This window comes from Nelumbo nucifera, chromosome 4 (genome assembly GCF_055504915.1).
Source record: "Nelumbo nucifera cultivar China Antique chromosome 4, China Antique-T2T, whole genome shotgun sequence".
NCBI classification, from domain to species: Eukaryota; Viridiplantae; Streptophyta; class Magnoliopsida; order Proteales; family Nelumbonaceae; genus Nelumbo; species Nelumbo nucifera.
Window position 1 is genome coordinate 10,629,115 of NC_142652.1, and position 20,257 is coordinate 10,649,371.

Genomic DNA, 20,257 nt, shown 5'->3' on the forward strand with positions numbered 1-20,257 from the left:
AGCAATCGAAAGGATAACTCAATCACTTATAGGGTAAGTTTCAGTAAACAAAAACTTGAAACGAATTGATTCCATTCCACGTGACTTTCAATGTATCATAAATACAATTATACAATCCTCAGAGATGTTCAAGTTGCATAACAGAGTTGATGAAGGGTGTAGATCAGTGTTTAATAAGCCCCTTGAGAAGTTGCCCACAAAACTAGAACAGGACCGGAATAACCGGATTATTCTCGAAAGTTGTTTTATCTGCATTTACGTATACTTCTCCCTGGAGAGTTGATGAAGGGTGGATCAGTATCTATGTATGCTACCTTCAATGCCCCTGGAGAAGTTGCCAACAACTGACAATTGGCAAATAACTCCTCCATAGGGTGGATCAGTATTTACTAAGCAGCCACCAAAACAGTCTGGGACCAGTGTATTACAGATGATTCGAACCACTCTATATCTAGCTACCTCTTCTCAACCCAATTATTATGTATACAGCAATACCTCCTTAAAGGATACGACAAAGCAAAATGATTTAAAACAACCCAACAGTAAGAGTCGCAGAATTTACCATATCGGACATATAAATGCAATATTGACTAGGCTTAGTTCTTGTAAACCTTCAAGTTTTAATTGCTAGGTGCTGGAAAAAATTGCCACTGAAAACACTTTTTGGATACTTTTTCACTCTGCTTTTCTTCCTGAAAAATCTGGATCATTGATCAGTGGCATGTTTGAATTTATGTTCTCTACCCATAACCATATGCTTAATGCATATATGAAAGAAAAACATGATGTCACAAATCTGTAAGCCCATGATAAGCATGGACACTATTGGGCAAACCCAATGTTAATCTCTTACGAGATGACAACCGGTAGTAAAAATGGGAGACCAAAATGATTGGATAAAAGGGAGATAACAAGTATTAGTAGAGGAATGAACTCAATTAACTGTTGGTTTTCCCAAGTGGAGTGTTTCTTTATAAATTTTTATTTTCAAGATACTCCCCTTTTATGAGATGAAGGGAGAGTACAGAGGTTTAGTGCCAAGATGACAGTAGCTGCTATAATTCCAATACAATGATTGTGTCTTCTAACAAGGTTAGCAGTTAAAACCAAAAAGGTAGAAAGAAAAGATATGGAAACAAACTGGTTAACTGTTGAATTGCCTTTATGTTGCTTCAACAATTTTCTACTAACATTTCCACTCTTACTGACATTGACTATAAAGAACAGAAAGGGAGAGGAAAAAAGGAAAGCCTCAACAAGACTATTAAGCATTCAAAAGTTTACTTACAGATATATAAAACATCTAGGTTCCCACCATAGACCTTCCCCTCAAGTTATGATGTTGTGATCTTCAGTGCTCCTCCATTTATCATCTCTTGTGAGAATCGCATGTCCTACTGGAGGTGTTCAGGTGCACAGAGCACACTATTCACAAATCTAACTCTCTATTAAGTTTCAACCAGAGCCTTCAAAAGCTATCTGGGAGTTGTCACACAGGGAAACAAGGTTTGGCTCCAGCTCCAAGTGCCAGAATTCATAGCAGGCCTTCTATTTCATTAAGTTAAAAAATTTCCAGTCCATATGAGAATTCTGATTCTGTACTCTCAATATGTAATCTTCTTCCATTCACAAGGGGTGGTTTTAAAACACCAGCTGTACCCTATGATTTGTAATCTAACTGGAGCATTATTTTGTTGCTTTGCTACTAAAGAGAACTGCCTTGTCCACAAGTACTTTTGCACCATGATGCCTCCAACAATTTTATTTCACACACTAATTTCCCATGGAAAAAAAAAATCATGTTAGCTGGTAGGAGACGGAACGAAATGGAATAAATGAGGCTTCAAATAAAATGGAATAAACGCAAGATTGTACAGCTCCCATGGTTAACAATGCTCAATTGCTACATTTGGCCCAGAACGACGGCACCTACTAAAACCCATCATAGACCCCTCTTATTTCAATTGAACATCCATGGCTTCATATTCCCAGGCAAAACAATACCAGAACACAGGGCAGACTAGATTGAGTTTCCCTTATTAGGGCTGCCGAATAAGATTCAACATTACAAAAAAACCAGAAAAAGAAAGAAAGAAAGGAGACACTCCACAGGTAAATGCATGCTGACAGAAGTAGATGCCAAAAAGTTTGGGTTGAAGTCATAACCATCAGTGCCAACGTTAGTTTATTGACTCATGACTTAGGCTGCAGTCTCAGAACAGCTAAGCCCCAACAGTTAACTTGGGTAGATGAGTCAATTTTATTGCAATTCTTTTAAAATAAATGTTTTCACAATTAGTTATCTGAATAATGTCAAAAAAGATGGAAAATAAAATGTATAAGAAGAAGATTTATGCATAGTAATTTTAAATAAAAAAGCAGGAAACGAAAGAAAACATGAAAAAAATTAAAAAATAAATTGTTAAAACACAAATTACAATGAAGAATATGCCAACCTTTTTTTATTATTCCCTGTATCGTTGATAAGAACATATTGACTATCTTAGCATTCCACAAGGGGCCATCTTGGCCAAACGGTAAAATCTCAGGCTTAAAAGAGTGAGAAAATGGGTTTGAGTCTTTAGAGAAGCCACTTGGTGCAAAAATAGAGAGAGAGAGAGAGAGAGAGAGAGAGATTTAGCAAACTTTAATTGTGTAATCATTTTTCCTTTCTTTAGAAGCCAAAAAATTAAATTTGAAAGGACCCTGTAATAAAACACCACCTTGATACCAAGGACTATCTTAGGGGACATATTACAGGTCAGATAAGGGCAACAGAATAGAGCTTCTGATAATGCACAATAGGATGATTCAGTTAGCATTCTTTTTTATGCATCAACAATATCCAGAAAAAAGTCATCATAATATATTAGAAGGCTTTCAAGTACTTTTTGCTTCAACATTAATAACCTCTATATTTCCTTCTAGATAGCATGAAATTGAGTGTATTTCTAATTTTACAAGAGGATACCATGTATATCGTGCATCCTAATGGTCCAAATATTCCATTGGCCTGTAAACCAATCTGTGCTTCCCCTGTTTATCTAGTTCTTTAATGTGATTCCATGTGCATTAGGCTTTCCATTCATATATACCATAAAAATTAACTTCACAATGAGAGAAAAAATAACATGAATAATTAACCAAAGTTTACATAACCAAATAAGCAACAAGTACATGAGTTTTTTCTTTATAAGACCTGATAGCTGTGCAAGCATGGAGCAAGATTTATGATCTTCCAAAACCGGCCACTGCCTGCCTTCTTTTCCGCATATCTATCTTCTCAGGACTTGGTAATCCAGTCTTGCTTTCATACTTCTTTTCTAGTGCCTGCCAATAGTACAACCAAGATGACGAACAAAATAAGATATGGTATCTAATATTTTTTTTCAATAATAGCAGAGCAGAAAAATCAAGGAATTAAGTATCTTTTTTTTCCATCAGTGACAAAAAAGGTAGTGTATCAAGGTATGAATGTGAGAAAGTAGGTAAAATATATCATGAGGGGGTTAAAAAATAGATGCCCAACATCCATAAATGGGAACCCTGTGGGAAAAAAAATACCCAAAAAGATTGCACCATCAACTTGGTAATGAGAAGCAGTAAAGCTCACACCTTGTGAGTCCATGCTTGCTGGACTGTCTACTAGAGAGTTGGGTGATCTAGAGAGATGCGGATTGACTCTTGAGATCAAGGATATATTTTTTTATGAGATCAAGGATGTCGATTCTGCAATCTTATGAATTAGCCTCCAAGGGCTGCTAGAGATGCTCCCATCCGCCATCCATCCTATGAATCTCCAAAAATGTATATTCCCTGGTAGCTAATAGAAACTGATAGATCAAATCCCTGAATGAATGACAAAAGCTCTGCTTTCGCAGAGTTCCCAGATCTGACTCTTGTACCTATCAACTGGTTCCTCCAATCCCCAGATGGGCTTGGGTTACCTAGAGGCCATTCATTATAATTTACTTTGATTGAGCTCTCTACATGCCCCCCACTCCCAGGGAAAAAACTCTCGTTCTTACATAAGGGATGGTGCCACTTTGTACTCCTCTTTAAGCATCACCCCATCACTTTGTAGCCCTCTATTTTTTGGTTACTGCCTCCCTGGATTTGGTTTCTAGATCTCTACAGGTTTAAGACTTTAAGGATGTGCTTTGATTGTCTTTTAGAAGGGAGTCAAGGGACTGGTGGTTGGAGTTTGTTGATGTGGATTCCTATACGTAAATGTTCTTTGTGAGTCTGCCAATACATGGGAATGCTTTTTCTATTTACATATAAAGTTCTTTAGTACAAAATACATGATATGATGACAATAGGATAAGGTTAAGTCCATGCTTCCAGTCACCTGCAGCTGTTCACGGATACTTTCAAGTACTTCTTCAGTCATTCTATCAAAGAAAAGAGTTCCCTGCAAATTCACAAGCTAGTTGATAAACTACCTTGACAGGTGAGCCAGCAAAACTGGAACTTAAGAAAATAACAAGTACTTCAATGCACAGTTTCATGCATATGTGATAATTAAGAGAGGAAATAGATAATGTAAATATGTTGATGCTATACTGATGAATTAACTATAAAAGGTATATAATGTTTGACTAGAAAAAGACAACATTATTACTTGTATACTGTCACCCAGATAAAACTAGGGCACGGATGAACAAGGTGTTAAGTGCAAAATTTACACCGAAAGGTGAAGTATCTGGACAAAGCACCACCCATGTAAGGGATCTGGGTGTCATAGATTGTAAGCATTCAGGCATTTAAATGTAGCCTAAAGCTGATTCTGAAGAACAAACTGTAATAAATTGATACAACTTCACATATTTATAGTGCATGACATGTACTTATTTACTTGTATACTGTCACCCAGATAAAACTAGGGCACGGATGAACAAGGTGTTAAGTGCAAAATTTACACCGAAAGGTGAAGTATCTGACAAAGCACCACCCATGTAAGGGATCTGGGTGTCATAGATTGTAAGCATTCAGGCATTTAAATGTAGCCTAAAGCTGATTCTGAAGAACAAACTGTAATAAATTGATACAACTTCACATATTTATAGTGCATGACATGTACTTATAGTATAGCACCAACCGATAAGAAGTGATCTGCTACAAATTGAAGAGGCTAGAAGAGCTAGGGGCAAACCAAAAAGGACATATATGGATTGAGGTAGTGAGAAATGATTTAACAGCCCATATTTTTATAATGGATATGGCACTGAATAGAATGGTGTGGCAGAACAGGATTCATGTAGCTGACTGGCCCAACCTCATATAGTTGGGGACAAAGCTTAGATGATGACAATGATGATGATAGCCACCCATGGTATGCAGTTGTCCCAAGCTTTGCTAAAAAAATACCACGGGACTTACTGCTTTAGGAGTCCAAAAATATCTGGTAAAACTTTAAAGATAAGAAAAGGTAAGAGTTGACATATCTCAATTATTCTATCATTGGGGGTTGCCTTTTCTAAGAAAAGGTAAGAGTTATATTACATTCAGAAAGCAAAATATATATATATATATACAAAATATGGAGAAGCAGTTTCTCCTACCAAACTAAGCATGGGAATGGAGATATTGCTCCATAAAAAAAATAAAATAAAAAAACTACTGATTTCTTAAGTAGGGAGACCATCTGCTATGGCATTCAGACTAGTAGAGGCAGAGCACTATGCAGAAATGGATCCTTCATGCTCATGGTGTGGTCAAATTAAATTTTGATAGCTGATCCATCAGCAAGCCAGTGGTGAAGATCATTTTGGTTTGGGTCCCACTGGCGAGGGCAGTTAAATGCTTGCAGTACATTAGGGAATTCATCTGATGTCTTCTTTTGGTTTGTCTTGTGTGAGATCACATCAGCGCCCCACAGGCACCTCACATGCACATCTCAGCGTAACATCTCCTGTACTTGTCATTAGGAGATGTTTCCAATACACAGTTGGGATGTGCTGTGGGGCGCCGATGTGAATTCATCTTGTGTGGAGGTGAAGGGTGACTCAGGTAGTTATTGGATAGATGGAAGACAGTGGCCAAAGGTGCCTTGTTTCACTATGTCATCTGTTATACAGGAGAGAAGAAGAGAGGAAGAGAGAAGAGAGAGGAAAGAAGAGAGGAGAGATTTGAGAGTCAAAAGCTGATTCTGGCAGCACCAGCTTTTAGTATTTATACTAGGGCGACGAGACATAAAAAAATAAAAGAAGAAAAGTACAATAGTACCCCTGCGGTACTATACTTAAAGAATAACCAACTTTTAACACTCCCCCTCAAGTTGGGACATAGATGTCAATCATGCCCAACTTGTCACATATATCATGATGTCGTGAGTGATGTAACCCTTTTGTGGAGATGTCTGCAAGTTGGTCTTCAGAGCTAACATAAGGGGTACAGACTTCCCCAGTGACGACCTTTTATCTGATAAAATGTTTGTCGACTTCGATGTGTTTAGTTCTATCATGCAGCACTGGATTAGCAACAATGTTCATGGCTGCTTTGTTATCACAGAATAGAGCCATAGGTCCATCAACTGAAAAGCCCTACTCACTCAACAAATTTTTTAGCCACATAATTTCAGCCACTCCATGAGACATTGCCCGATATTCAGCTTCAGCACTAGACCTAGCTACCAGCCTACCACATTCTGCATTTTGCTTCTCCAGGTAACTAGGTTCCCTCCTACAAAGGTAATAGTAGCCGTTGGTCGACTTCTTGTCATTCAGGGATCCTGCCTAATCTGTATCGTATACACTTCAACTTTCAAATGCCCGTGCTTTTGAAACAACAAGCATGCACCTGGGAACTTCTTAAGATATTTGAGAACTCTTTCTGCTACTTCAAGGTGAGTAGTCTTAGGGGCATGCATGAACTAGCTAAGAACACCCACTGCATAAGCAATGTTTGGTCGAGTCATAGAAAGATATAACAATCTTCCTACAAGTCTCTGAAACTGTTTCACATCCTCAATGGGTTCACCTTGACAATCACCTAATTTGTGATTAGGATCAAAAGGAGAATCAACCGGCTTCACTCCCAATTTTCATGTGTCCTGGAGTAGGGCATACTTTCTTTGGGAAATGAGGATACCCTTTTGTGAGCGGGCCAGTTCAATCCCAAGGAAGTACCTTAGAGGACCTAGATCTTTCACTTCAAACTGGGTAGCAAGAAAACTCTTCAACTTTTGAATTACATCCTTCCAATCACCAATGACAACTATATCATCAACATACACTATTAGGTGCTGCAATTTTTCCTTCCCCTCTTTTCACAAACAATGTGTGATCAAATTGACACTGTTTGTATCCTCTTTGTTGAACTGCTACATAAAACCTACTGAACCAGGCTCTCAATGATTGTTTCAGGCCATATAATGATTTTTTTAACCTGTACACTTTCTATTCATTACCTTGAGCCCGGAAACCAGGGGTTGTACCATGTATACTTCCTCTTCAAGGTCACCATTTAGAAAGGCATTCTTGATGTCAAGTTGATGAAGGTCCCAATCAAGAATAGCAACTAAGGAGAAAATGACTCTAATGGAGTTCATCTTAGCAACGGTTGTAAAGGTTTCCATGTACCTGGTTGGGTAGGATCTGCCCCCGAAGAGTTTGATGGCAAAGGTGTAAACCCTTTTGCCACTAAACGAGCTTTATACCGCTCCACCGTGCCATCAGCCCTATGTTTTACTATGAAAATCCATTTACGTCCAACTGGTTCCTTCCCCACAAGAAGATCTACTAGTTCCCATGTACCATTTTTATGTAAAGCATTAATCTCTTCCTTCATAGCATCTGTCCATTCATGCACCAAAAGAGCTTCTGCCACATTCTTAGGAATAGGAACATTGCCAATGAAAGAGAGGAAGGCCTGAAAGAAAGGTGAAATGTTCTCATAGGAAACAAAGTGGGAAATGGGGTGTTTAGTGGTGCAAGACCTAATACCTTTCCGGTGAGCAATAGGAAGGTCAAGGTCATTAGCAATAGAAGTATCAGTAGCAACAGGGCCAGGAACATCAATGGGAACCAAGGTAGGATCAGCCCCCAAAGAGTTTGATGGCATTGGTGGTACAGCTTCTAGGTGCTCCACAGCTCTTGAACATGGTTGGCCTTTGTGACAACGAAAGAAGACACGAAAAGGAGGAGGATCAAGAAGAGGAGGGAGTTGAACCAGTTTCTCCTCATTCCTGCTCTCCCCCTGAGGAGAAACAGGGAAGAAAGGCTCACTCTCAAAGAAAGAGACATCCATAGAAACATAATACCTCCGAGAGACAGGATCAAAGCACTGGTATCCCTTCTGAGTGAGAGAGTATCCCAAGAAGATGCAAGGAATAGCACGAGGATCCAATTTTCCACAGGTGGGTGACCGATTTTAAACAAAACAACGACAACCAACGTTTGGGGACATTCATATGAATTAGTAACCCCTGGGCCATTTCAAGAAGGTGCCGGTTCTTTCTTTCAGCAATACTATTTTGTTGTGGTGTTCGGGCACAAGAGCTATGGTGAAATGATCCACGCAAAGCAAAGAACTCCGTGAAATCATTATGAAAATATTCTTTGGCATAATCGGATTGAAAAACTTGGATTTCAATTTGAAATTGGGTGAAGATCATTCGCTGAAAATCTTGGATAATTTTTGGTATTTCATTCCTGGTTTGCATGGGATACACCCATGTATATCTGGAGTAATCATCAATAATGGTAATGAAATACTTGTAGCCACTCTCAAATGGTAAAACAACAGGGCCCCAAACATCAGAATGAACAATATGGAAAGGAAATTCAAATTTTATTATTCTTTGAAGAAAAATGAGTTCTACAATGCTTACTCAATTGACAAGTTTGACAAGTAAATTCTGACACTGACACTGACTTAAACAACTCTGGAAACACCATTTTTAAAGACTCAAAAGATAAATGACCAAGACGGATGTGCCATAAATAGACTTGACTCTTACTAGACTGACTCTTAGACTCTGTGACTGTAAGACCAGCCTTATTCTCTAGCATGTAGAGCCTATCCACCATACGTCCTCTACCGATCGTCTTCCCCAAGGCTAGATCCTAGATCACACGGTAAGAAGGGAAAAAGGTCATTGAGTAGTTTAAGGAATTAGTGATACTACTAATTCCTTGACCAGCTATGGTAGAGTATGATCCATCAGCTAGTCTCACTTTGCCTCTTCCAGAGAGGAGGTGATAGGTCTGGAAATAAGAGGACTTACCAGTCATATGTTTAGACGCTCTAGAATCAATTATCCAAGGAGAGTCAGGGGAATGGGACGATACATGGAAAGTTGTGATAGAGTTACCTGATGTAAACGCAAATGAAGTTGAGGGAGGAGCATCCATCTAACGAATGACCCTACCATAGAGCTCTAAATGGTCACAGAAGGAATTAATAATATCCTCCCTTGTGTCAGAACCAGAGGTGTGTGTCTGAGTCACAGTAGTAATAGGGGGCTGATTCTCCTGAGTAGCCATGTTTGGCATAGTGTGCTTTCTTGTACCTTGCTATCCTGACTTCTTATTCAGATCAGAACCTTGCTTCTTACTCAAATCTTGAGCCCATTTTGGCTTCCCATGAAGATCCCAGCATGTATCTCGGGTGTGTCGGGGTTTCTGGCAATGGGTACACCACAGTTTGTCTTTGTCATCCACCCTTTTTTGAAAGTCCCTCTTCTTAAAGATATTTCCCCCACTTGTAGTAACATTCCCTTTCGCTGCCAACACAACTGCATCCCCTCCAGAATTATTCATCAAATTCCTTTTACTTTCCTCTAACTATACTAATGCATAAACTTCCTGGACAGATGGAAGATCCTTACTGCCTAGGATCCTGGACTCTAATAGATTCATATGCAGGATTCAAGCCATGGAGAAAAGCAAACATCCTTTGCTGGGAAACAAGTTTCTTGTACGATTTTGCATCTTCATCACACTTCCAGTCCACACTCTGATAATGATCTAACTCCTTCCAGATAGAGGTTAAGTCTGAATAGTACACAGAAAGACTCCTCTCCCCTGTTTACAAGTGGATGATTCTACCTGTAACTGGCAGATTTTTGCATAGTGACGCAGCTCAGAATAGGTTTATTTTGCCTGTTCCCAAATCTCATAAGCTGTTTCAGCCCACATAAAGTTCCTTCTCACTTGAGGTTGCATACACACTAAAAGTCAGGACATGATCATGCTGTTTTCCTGGTTCCATTTGTCATACTCAGCACTCCCAGAATTAGGTTCTTTAATTCTCCCATTTATATATCCTATCTTTCCCCTTGCAGTAATGTATAACTTGATCCCTCTCGACCATTCTAAATAATTTAAGCCATTCAGGGGAATAACAGCAATGGGAAAGGATAGATCCACACCCCCACTCATTCCATTCTGCATTGAGGAAACATCGGATGTGGCAGAATCTTCACCACTCATGATTACAGATTCAGATCACTCTTAAAGTGGGCACAAAACCTTAAAAAAAGGCAGTCTAACGCCAAGGAAGAAAACATCTCCTTTTTCCTTCTGAAACTCAACTTTTGTAGTGAAAAAAAAAAAAAAACAAAAGTGTTGTTACAGCACTAACAGGTCATCCCTTGACCTACAGAAACAAAAAATAGCTGTTGTACAGCACTAACAGGTCATCTCTTGACCTACAGAATCAAACATGGCTGTTGTTGCAGTACATATAGGTCATCTCTTGACCTACGCATCAAATATAGTTGCTGTCGTAGCATGTACAGGTCATTCCCTGACCTACAAATTCATCATAATGGCTGTTGTCGCAGCATACAAAGGTCATCACCGACCTACAGCCTACACAGGGATCAGCCGATCCCACAAATAAGGAAAGAAAGAGGTGCTGATCACCTCACATCCAACCAGCAGACCTAGTACAGGTTCTGTCCTGGCGCACAACCAGAAAAAAAAAAGGGAGGAGAAAGGGAGAGAAGTTACTTCAGTGCTTGTAGAAAAAAATTGGATCTTCAATAACCCAAACAGTAGCTGGTGAAGGCAGATCTGATAGTCTGATGCGAAAGAAGTTCACTTGATCTCTCCTTTCAGATCTGATAGTCCCGCTCTGATACCATGTTATACAGGAGAGAAGAAGAGAGGAAGAGAGAAGAGAGATTTGAGAGTCAAAAGCTGATGCTGGCGGCGCCAGCTTTTAGTATTTATACTAGGCGACAAGACATAAAAAATAAAAGAAGAAAAGTACAATAGTACCCCTGCGGTACTATACTTAAAGAACACCAACTTTTAACATCATCATAATAGCAATGCTAGATTATTAGCATCCAGACTAAACATCCTGTTCCAATGGGTGTCACATCTTCAAGTTATTTAACCAATTCTATAGTAAGGGAGGAGTTGGAGAGCAGGGATTGAGTTTACTGGGGGGTCTTTCCTCTGAGGCTATTCTTGAAGGACACTTCAAGAATGAACAGTTAATGTGCACAGAGAATGCTCTTTTCCCTACAAAATGTACTTAAGTGAGAAATATAATCTATTAAAAACTTTTTGTATAGGTTTATAATGTTAAAGTTCAATAAAATAATTAGTATTTAATAATTCATAGATGTGTCCATGAATCTTTGGTTTTTCATCTTGTCAAGTCAGATTCCTGAACATGTATTGGGTTCTGATTCTCGTGACTATGTCCATGCAACATTGCTTTGTAGTTTTTGGGAAGGCTTGTTGCTTGTATCTCTTTCTTTCAGCTAAAGAAGTTTCCATTATCAATCAAAAGTTAAACTTGATGAATTTTGACCAAAATGAGAAAAATTCTTGATTGAATCGCCCATTGAACAGAAATCCCTGATAATACCAAAAATATCACCTCTTTTTAACTTTTGTGGATTCTTTGCAAGCTTAGAAGAAGACAATAATTTCACTTGTTTAAAATCAAACCCATAAATACTGATAGATATTGTTTAAAAACAATTAACATAGTTTTAGTTTTACAGAATGAAGTAAATCCACATTATCATCATCATCATCCAAGCCTTATCTCAAGTTCCCAACTATATGGGGTTGGCTACATGAATCCTGTTTCACCAGTTCATTCTGTTTAATGCCATATCCTTTCTTAATTTATCGGTGCTTAAATTATTTCTTACTACTACTCATATCCTTTTTGGTCTACCCTCTTGCCCTTCTAGCCCCTTCAACTTGTAACAAATCACTTCTTCTTTCGGGTGATGTTAATTATATCCACATATGCATACAAAATATCATCCACATACAGAACACCTTCATGAGTACGTGGTTGACATTGGAACCTGGTTGGTGGGTTTGGTCTGAACTTTTTTGGGGGGCAAGGGGGTTAGGAGGGAAAAGCTGCCGATTGATTTGTAGATTTCATTTGTGGGTGCTGCTTGTTCTTTGTTCCAGGGATGGCTAGTGCCAGGTTCTGTGCATGGGGTTTGGTGATCTCCAGAGTTTTTGCATAATTTTTTTTTTTTTTTTTTGAGGGTGGGCCTTGGCACAACGGTTGGGTTGCTCCATTGCGACCTTGGTGACCAGGGTCCAAATCTTGGAAACAGCCTCTCTGTATGTGAAGGAGTAGCATACATCTTTGAAAGTGATCTGTCCCTCCCCAGACACTGAATTGGCGGGATCCTCGTGCACTGGGCTGCCTTATGTTTTTTTTTTTTTTTTTGTTTTGGTAATGGCATTGATTGTGTTAAGTTTGTTTTTTACTGCCCCACACTAGTTCCTCTTTTTGTTTTTGTATGTATGCATAATGTATTTTCTTTATCTTTTTATTTTTTTGATGAATTTCTTTATCTTTTTATTATCTTTCATCATTTAAAAAACAACGATAAAAAGAATAAAGAGATGAAGAAAATGACCTGCAAATGATCAAATTCATGTTGGAAAACCCGTGAAGGAAGGCCTGATAAGTTAACTGTAAACCTTGCACCAGTAATATCCTGAGCATCAACCTTCACGGATTCTGGTCTCTGCAAAAAAGAGAATAGTGAACAATGTGAATCATTCTCATAGAATTGAGTTTTTTTATCATAGATGGTAAAAAAATTTATATTGCTATAAAGAGGGTGTGAATCCCTCAAAAAAAAATTTACACACAATCAGTAAGGATAGCGTATCGGGCTGTATCTTGACTCGCTCTTCGAAACTTGTTCAGGGGGTCAGTTTAAGGCCCATCTACCCCATGAAATAGGTGGGACCCCGAAACACCTTGTGTAGGGGCATATCAGAGGGGCCCCAATATGATACATATCGGCCGTATGCCCCAATATGTGATGAAATTTTGACATCCAATATACAGGTGATCTAGCTGAAAGTATTGCCCAGAAGATCAATAGCCAGACAAAAGAAACAGTTGGGATAACTAAAAAATGATAATGTACCATTGATTAGTTAAGATAGATGCAGGTACAACAAGAGGTTGAGAGTTAACAAATCAGTTAGAAAACTTGAGCATAGCCCCTGCTATCTCACCATACTCTGTTACAACTGAGCCCAAAACATTTGTTGTTTAGTAACCCCTTATTTTGATAACCCATCAGCCAAACTATTGGCTGATCTTTGTACCCATTGTATTTCCAAATGCCCTGCATAGTCCACAACTGAGGATTCAAACTAGGAAAAGAACTGCCAAAGGAGAAATGAAAAGAAAAAAAAAATAAAAATGAATTCAGCAGTTAAGTAATACCTCTACGTCTGCATAAATGCCTGGAAAGGATAAGCAACCTTCATTGAAAAGCACTGTTTTTTTGGAATATTTGTAAACTCTTGGGTTTATAAGAACAATTTCCTCCCCTTCACCACGTTCACCAACAGGATTAAAAACCATGAGTCGAATATTGAGTCCTACTTGTGGTGCTGAGAGCCCAATGCCATCAGTTCTGTACAACAATTAACAATGGGTGTTCACACTGTAGATATCACACATTTTTATAAGCATATTCTGAAATACATTGCATATCCTATGGTTTGAGAATTTCATTAGGTCCTTGTCCTGTTTGATGGAGTTAAGCAAACCGAATGGAAAAACGCCCACCCCCATCCCCAAAATAAATAAATAAAAAAAAAAGAACAGGAAATAACCAGGGGAGGGGGCAAGAATTCAGACACCCACCACAACCACCCCTAGCAATTTGCTCAAAATCACTGGAAGACCTTTTTTTTTATCATTTCATTGCTGGACCATCTCCAACCCTTGTTCCAAATAATTGTGTCGTGTCTTTTATACTTGTTCAAGGCCCATGTATTCATGTTAAACAAAGAGTAAACAATGCCTTGGTGTAATAGGTAGTAGGAAAGGGAGGGGGAGGAACTTACTTGTACATTACATCAAACATCTCATCAACTAGCTTCTTCAAATTCTCATCAAATGTATTGATACGCTTGTTTCTCGCTCGCAGTATCGGATCAGGATACTCCACTATTTTAAGAGGTGGCTCGAATGAGAGATCAGCGGCTACGACCATACAAGATTATCAAGGATTCAGAACTTACAAATTTCATTCTAGAGTGTCGAGGTAAGCATATTAAAAACAAATAAAACTAAACGAATGAAAAATTTAAGAGTTTACACTGCTCCGGGGTTTAATTAACAAGAAAATTTGAAAGCAAAAAAAACGTTTACAACGAACATCTGAAGACCAAGACGAGAGAGCAAGAATATAAATAAAATCGCATATAACATAATCGAGAGAGTATAAGCACATGATATCGATTGGAAGCTGCAGAGAAGCGCTTGCAGAATGTTACTTTTACTTACGAGAAGCTACCTCGTCCTCTCTAACTGAAAAGCCTCGTCTGGCCTGCACGGAAACATCCATTAATGGAGGCCTGTGCAGGACGTTGGAGTAGCCAAGTCGGCCGGTGGAAGAAAGATGATAAAAGCAGCGCAGACTAGCAGACAACCTCGCATGTCGGCAAAGAACAGGAGCTAATGCATAAGATAAGGACGAGGACTGGAGCCAAGTAGCACAGGCCATCACCACAAAGGAATAGCAGAGGGAGTCGAGTCGACTCGCCCCGCAGAATTCGTTGTGGAGGGAGGAATCACAGGAAATGCTCCAAAAAGGCGGTTTAATTGCGGTCAATGTTGCAGATATAGCATTAGAAATAGAAGCGATCTGAAACCGGGTTAAACCGGTTGGAAATAAAACCGTTGGTTGGTTAAAGAGAATCTTGTTCAATGGCTTGCCCTTGCCGCGTTTTAAAAGTGATCCTTCCGTTTTCAGCTGAGACCTGAGATGTATCAAACAGATATCTTCCGAGTTCTGAATTCAAAGCCCCGAATCACTGGTTGAAACCTCAAAAACTTCTAATGGCGGAGTTTGAAGAGAAGGACATCAATGCCGTGGCAACAAGAGTGGCATCAGTGAAGTCCCCACTCACGAAGCGGAATTTAAAGAGCTGATATGTATCAGACAGATAGTCCCAGTTCACTCGATTTCAGAACACCCCGTATTCATCTATCTAATGCTTCTCTGAGTGACAGATTGACAGTTACCATTGAATACACAGTGAACTCCCGATTCACGAAACTGAATGGAGAGTTTGTTGCAACGAATCAGGGAAGGAGTTTATGGATATTATTCACAAGAAAGCCGTCGGGGAAGCATTCGCGAAGGTAATGCTTCGCCCAAGTATATTGAAGAAAAATGTCAAAAGAATTCATTCTAATTGGATTTTATGTGAAAGCAAGAAATCACGGATAGAGTTTCTAATTACTGTCACTTTTTTTTTTCTGAAAGTGAAACTCTGATTGTCGACAATTTTCTTACTTTTCAGTTTTTTTCCTTTAATGAGCATTCTTACTTTTTAGTTTGTTATAACCTAATTATGGTTAGTTGAAAAAAAAAGGATGCCCCCTATTAATTTCAATTGAAATTCTGAGTGAAACAGTCGCGCGTAATATGGACAAGATGATAGGAAATGTGGGCAAATGTAGTAATTTGCTTAATAACTGGTTTCAATGTTCATGCTCCTAAATGGCAGAACTTTGGCTAGTGCCACGGGACTCTTGCTTGTTTATAGATAGATGCTTCCATTTTTTGCTTAGTATCGGGAACAGTGGTGAAGCTTTTGTATACCCTTATCCTCATCTGGACACCTGGACTTTTTGAGAAAAAGAGTAACTTTATAAAAGAGAGAAAAGAGAGTACAAAGGCTAGTCACACACAGGTTACAAAGGCATTATACTATTACTATATAAAGTTTTCCCTGTGAGCACCAGACTTGGCTAATTTATCTGCTACAGAGTTTAAATTCCTGGGAATCCAGATTAACGATGCATTCAAGGAGTATAACAGATCTCTAGCCTCCTCTAGGGAGTGAGCCAGTCTCCAAGGTCCTCCTTCCATCTCCCCAAGCCACTTTATTGTGTTGCTAGAATCACCTTTGACCACCAGGTTGGTCAGGCCTAGTCTTCTTGTGATACGGAGGCCATTTAACATTGCTACGATTTCAGCCATTGTAGAGTCTATAGTCCCTAATGGTCCACTAAAGAACCACAAAGGACTACCATCCCTCCTCATAAACACAGCACCACAACTGGCTAGACTTGGGTTCCCTTGAGCACTTCCATCAAAGTACAAGGTCACCTCCTCCTCTTTCCTTGACTAGGGAATGTTAGTAGCTCTTACTGAAGGAAGGGGAAATCCATCATATGGATGGCCGAACCATGCTAGATGGTTGGGCGAAATTTCAAAATTTTCTTTCATCCTTTTGGGAATCGTATTCCCAGTTTTAGAAAAACTGCATTTTTCTAGGATCATTCTTGCACCGAAACCGGACCAGATCTGAAACCAAAAGGAAGGGAGAAGTATACCTGATACGGATTCCACAAATGTAGTTCAAAAAGTGGTAGTTCACGCTCAAAGAGAATTCCAAAACCAGCTTCCACTGAAGATGGCGCAGCTTGAATTGAAGCTGGTTCAGCAACACAGTTTTAAGCAAAACTGTGATCCAACACTTTGGATCGAACAAGGGAGGTGAGCACGAATTGGTTCTGATATTTTCTTGCAAAAATGGACTGATCAAAATTAGTCCAAGAACTGGAGGTGGAATTAGGGTTTTTGGGGCGGCAAGAGCAGAGAGAGAGATCTAAGAGTAGAGAGATCTGTAGCAGATTTGATCTCCTCTTTTCTTAGCCTTAAGGATCACCACTCCTAATCGAATTAGGAGGTTCCTAATCCAAATCTTTATTTGGATTTGGACTCTCTAAGTGGATAAGACTTATCCTCTTATCCTAATGGCTGATCCAAACCCATATTCGCCGAAATCACATGACTGCTTAAGCTGTCATGTGACACCCTGATTAATCCAATTAATCATGGGCTTTAGGCCCAATAAGCAAGTGGCTCACGTCCCTAGGTAGTTGTTGGCTCATTTAGGTTCACTTTGTATGGCGTGGGACTCCAACAATGACCTTACATATGCCCATATGGGTTCGGCCCAGCCTCTGTGAAAAGGCCTGGCCGAATTCACTGTCAAGTACAGTGAACCCCTGAGTCCATCGGTATAGGCTCTTAATGGGCCCAACATTTACATTAAATGATCCTTCAGTCCAGCCTTCCTATGAAGACCCAAGGACAATGGACTTAAGTAAGATATAGCCCATCAAGTAAACAACCCTTAATGGTCTCTTACACTTAACCTCTCAGCCCTTAATGATCAAACACTGCCTAACAGGGAAGGACCTCTCCCCTGGCTGCAAGGTGTAGTGTTGCACTCTCTGCTCGGATGGGTCCGGGAATTAAAACCTTTTTGCAAACCTTTTTCTTAAAACATAATATATATATATATTATCATATAAATATATTTTGCAAAACAAATCTCAAACACGGTTGAAATCGACTGCCGGCAGTTTTGGTTTCCATCAGAAAGAGTGCAGTCCCGATCATTCACTTTGTCCGACAAAAGGAATTGATCATGTCACTATGATCACCACTCGAGTAAATTCTCAAACTGCCCCAACATACCCAGGTTTTGACCCCCAAAGGATCTCACTGATTGGCATATCAAAGACAGCCCAATCCGACACCTAGTGTAGTACCATAATCGAGTCTAGGGGTTATGTGTAACTTTCCAATTTTGCCCACCAGTCTCCAAGGTCCAAGGCATAATTAGAAATTGGTCCAGGCTCAGTGTTTCAAACAAACACACACTACATGTGCTTCAGGTCCAACCTTGGCAGCTGAGACTGGCTGCCCCAACCTTCTTGGCAGCACATTAGTGTCAGCTTTGGCAGAATAAACTCCCCAAGCCTATCCAACGGCTGAGAACATTCTAAACTAACACGAGTCTCATAAGTGTCCAGTTTAAGGGGTAATTACACAGAAAGACACCAATTATAACATGAAACAATTATGTATTTTTACTCATTTACAATAAATGTATCAGTACATCAATCTGATTGGAGCTAAGGGCATACACTGTCTAACACTTACAGCACTAGGTGAAGAGTACAGCAGCTCCACTAGGTTCTGCTGAAGCATGTTTAGAGAGAAGTCTTTGTACATCTCTGAGTTCAACACCCACAAAATTGCATAAGTGAGAGATATGAGAGCTTAGGTCTTCCAAGGTTCTAGCTTTGTTGTTAAAAATGCGGTTGTTTCGTTCTTCCCAAACACCCCACATGACTGCTTGGGCAGCCGTGTTCAAGTAGAGTTTGCCCCTTTGACTTAGCTCTCTCCCTTGCCATTGCCACAGAAAATCTTTGATGCTTTTAGGAAATACCCAGCTGTAGCCAATCGGATTTAAGACATGGTTCCATATTTACCTAGTTTATGAGCAGTGAAGAAGGAGGTGCTCGGCTGACTCTCCATTGTTGAGACAAAGAACACATACATGGCAGGAAATGCACAATCTACCAGAGTGCTTTTTCTGTAAAAGATCACAAGTATTTATCCTTTCCAAACAGGCTTCCCAAACAAAGAAGGATACTTTAAGAGGGATGTAACCAATCCTAACTTTCCTAAACGGGATCCCAGAATTTGATTCTTCCGACACCAAGGCCTTGATAAAGGAATTGGTTGAGAACTTCCCAGAAGGAAGGAGATTCCAGATTCTTGTGTCTTGTTTTTAGGGGGAAATGTAGACCTCCCTTAAGGCATGTGTCAGATCTACTAACTCAGCAATCTCTACATCCCTTAAGGATCTTCTTAAACTTAGGTTCCAGATTAGAGAAGAAAACAAGTCTGAAAGGCAAGAAGCTATGGTGCCCGCTTGGTTTTGGGAAAGGCTAAACAAACGAGGGTAAGAAAAAACTAATGTATTTTCTCCCCACCACAGATCAGTCCAGAATTTAATTTTAGATCCATTCCCTACTTTATATCTAATAAAAGGGATAAAAGAAGAATAGGTAGAACTGGTACCTTTCCAAGGATTGTTGGCTTTCACTTGATTCAAGTGGACCTTTCTATCCCACCCATTGGCATGCTTTCCATATTTGCTGCTGACAACTGAGGCCCATAGAGTATCTGCTTCAAGAGGGCAGTGGCACTTCTGTTTTCTATTATGATACTACAACATGTCATTGTTGTCTCCAGTTGCATCCAGAGACTTAAATCCACTCTACCTTTACTTTGCTCGTAGATTACAATCAACCAGTCAGAGAGGAGGAATGCTTTCAGGCCACATACTATTAAAGAGCTTATTTATGCATTTAATGATGCCCGAGATGATAGCTCTGTGGGAGTCATCATCCTTACAGGCAAGATACCTTCTTTTGCAAATTATTATTATTTTCTGCATGGTTTATTTATTAGACCTTTCAATGTGAATGAAGTAGTTTTTAATCTTTGTTTTATTCTCATCCTCTTCTATTTTTGACCTTTGATTTTTTGTGTTTTGTAAAATACCATGCATTTATTGCTTGAAGTTGTAGCTTTCATTAGTTGAGTTGATGTGTTCATTAAGCTATTGACATTAGATTTTCCTATTTCAGAGTAGGCTTGATGCATCTTTTAAGGACCCTCTTTCACTGAAAATAATGTTGAAAACATGTTTACATAGGGCACCAAGGCATTTTTCAGTGGTGGAGATCAAGCATTGAAAGGCAGGATGGATATGCTGACTTTGAAAGTTTTGGTCATCTTAATGCTTTGGATCTACAGGTAATTATTTTTTCATGATTGAAAAATTTTTCTTTGGATTGGAAGTCCCACTTGTAAATCCTATGCATCAACTTCAAAACAATATTGGCTTTCTTGAAAATAACAGGTACATAGCATTGGTTCTTATCCTGGTATATTGTTATTCTTTTTTTT

General features: G+C 39.3%; 1 protein-coding gene and 1 long non-coding RNA gene across 4 annotated transcripts; one reads left to right on the plus strand and one right to left on the minus strand.

Annotated features, from left to right (window-relative positions):
• Nucleotides 1-133: 133 nt before the first annotated feature.
• Nucleotides 134-15,178, minus strand: PDF1B (peptide deformylase 1B). 3 transcript variants are annotated; one of them, XM_010250185.3, is made up of 7 exons: nucleotides 14,755-15,076; nucleotides 14,313-14,451; nucleotides 13,684-13,876; nucleotides 12,857-12,967; nucleotides 4,352-4,414; nucleotides 3,200-3,330; nucleotides 134-271 (listed from the first exon to the last, which is right to left on the minus strand). In XM_010250185.3, the coding sequence occupies exons 1-6, from the start codon at nucleotides 14,972-14,974 to the stop codon at nucleotides 3,229-3,231; spliced, it is 828 nt and encodes a 275-aa protein (XP_010248487.1). In that variant the 5' UTR covers nucleotides 14,975-15,076; the 3' UTR covers nucleotides 134-271; nucleotides 3,200-3,228. The 3 variants fall into 3 exon arrangements, with proteins under 3 accessions (XP_010248487.1, XP_010248485.1, XP_088760107.1); XM_010250183.3 differs by lacking the exon at nucleotides 134-271 and adding an exon at nucleotides 1,633-1,773 and having other exon boundaries at nucleotides 14,755-15,075; XM_088903981.1 differs by lacking the exon at nucleotides 134-271 and having other exon boundaries at nucleotides 3,116-3,330; nucleotides 14,755-15,178.
• A 296-nt stretch (nucleotides 15,179-15,474) lies between these two features.
• Nucleotides 15,475-20,127, plus strand: LOC104591954 (uncharacterized). The gene is made up of 3 exons (XR_016085748.1): nucleotides 15,475-15,615; nucleotides 19,584-19,701; nucleotides 20,004-20,127. It is a non-coding gene; the product is annotated as an uncharacterized LOC104591954 (long non-coding RNA).
• The last annotated feature ends 130 nt before the right edge of the window (nucleotides 20,128-20,257 follow it).

Bases quoted from the DNA above. Each gene is read 5' to 3' on its own strand.
- PDF1B (XM_010250185.3), bottom strand. From the start codon at position 14,974: ATGGCCTGTGCTACTTGGCTCCAGTCCTCGTCCTTATCTTATGCATTA. The intron at 13,877-14,312 runs GTAAGTTCCTCC...ATTGTTGTACAG, and splicing joins ATGTTTGATGTAATGTACAA to AACTGATGGCATTGGGCTCT. The intron at 3,331-4,351 runs GTGACTGGAAGC...TACTATTGGCAG, and splicing joins GTATCCGTGAACAGCTGCAG to GCACTAGAAAAGAAGTATGA.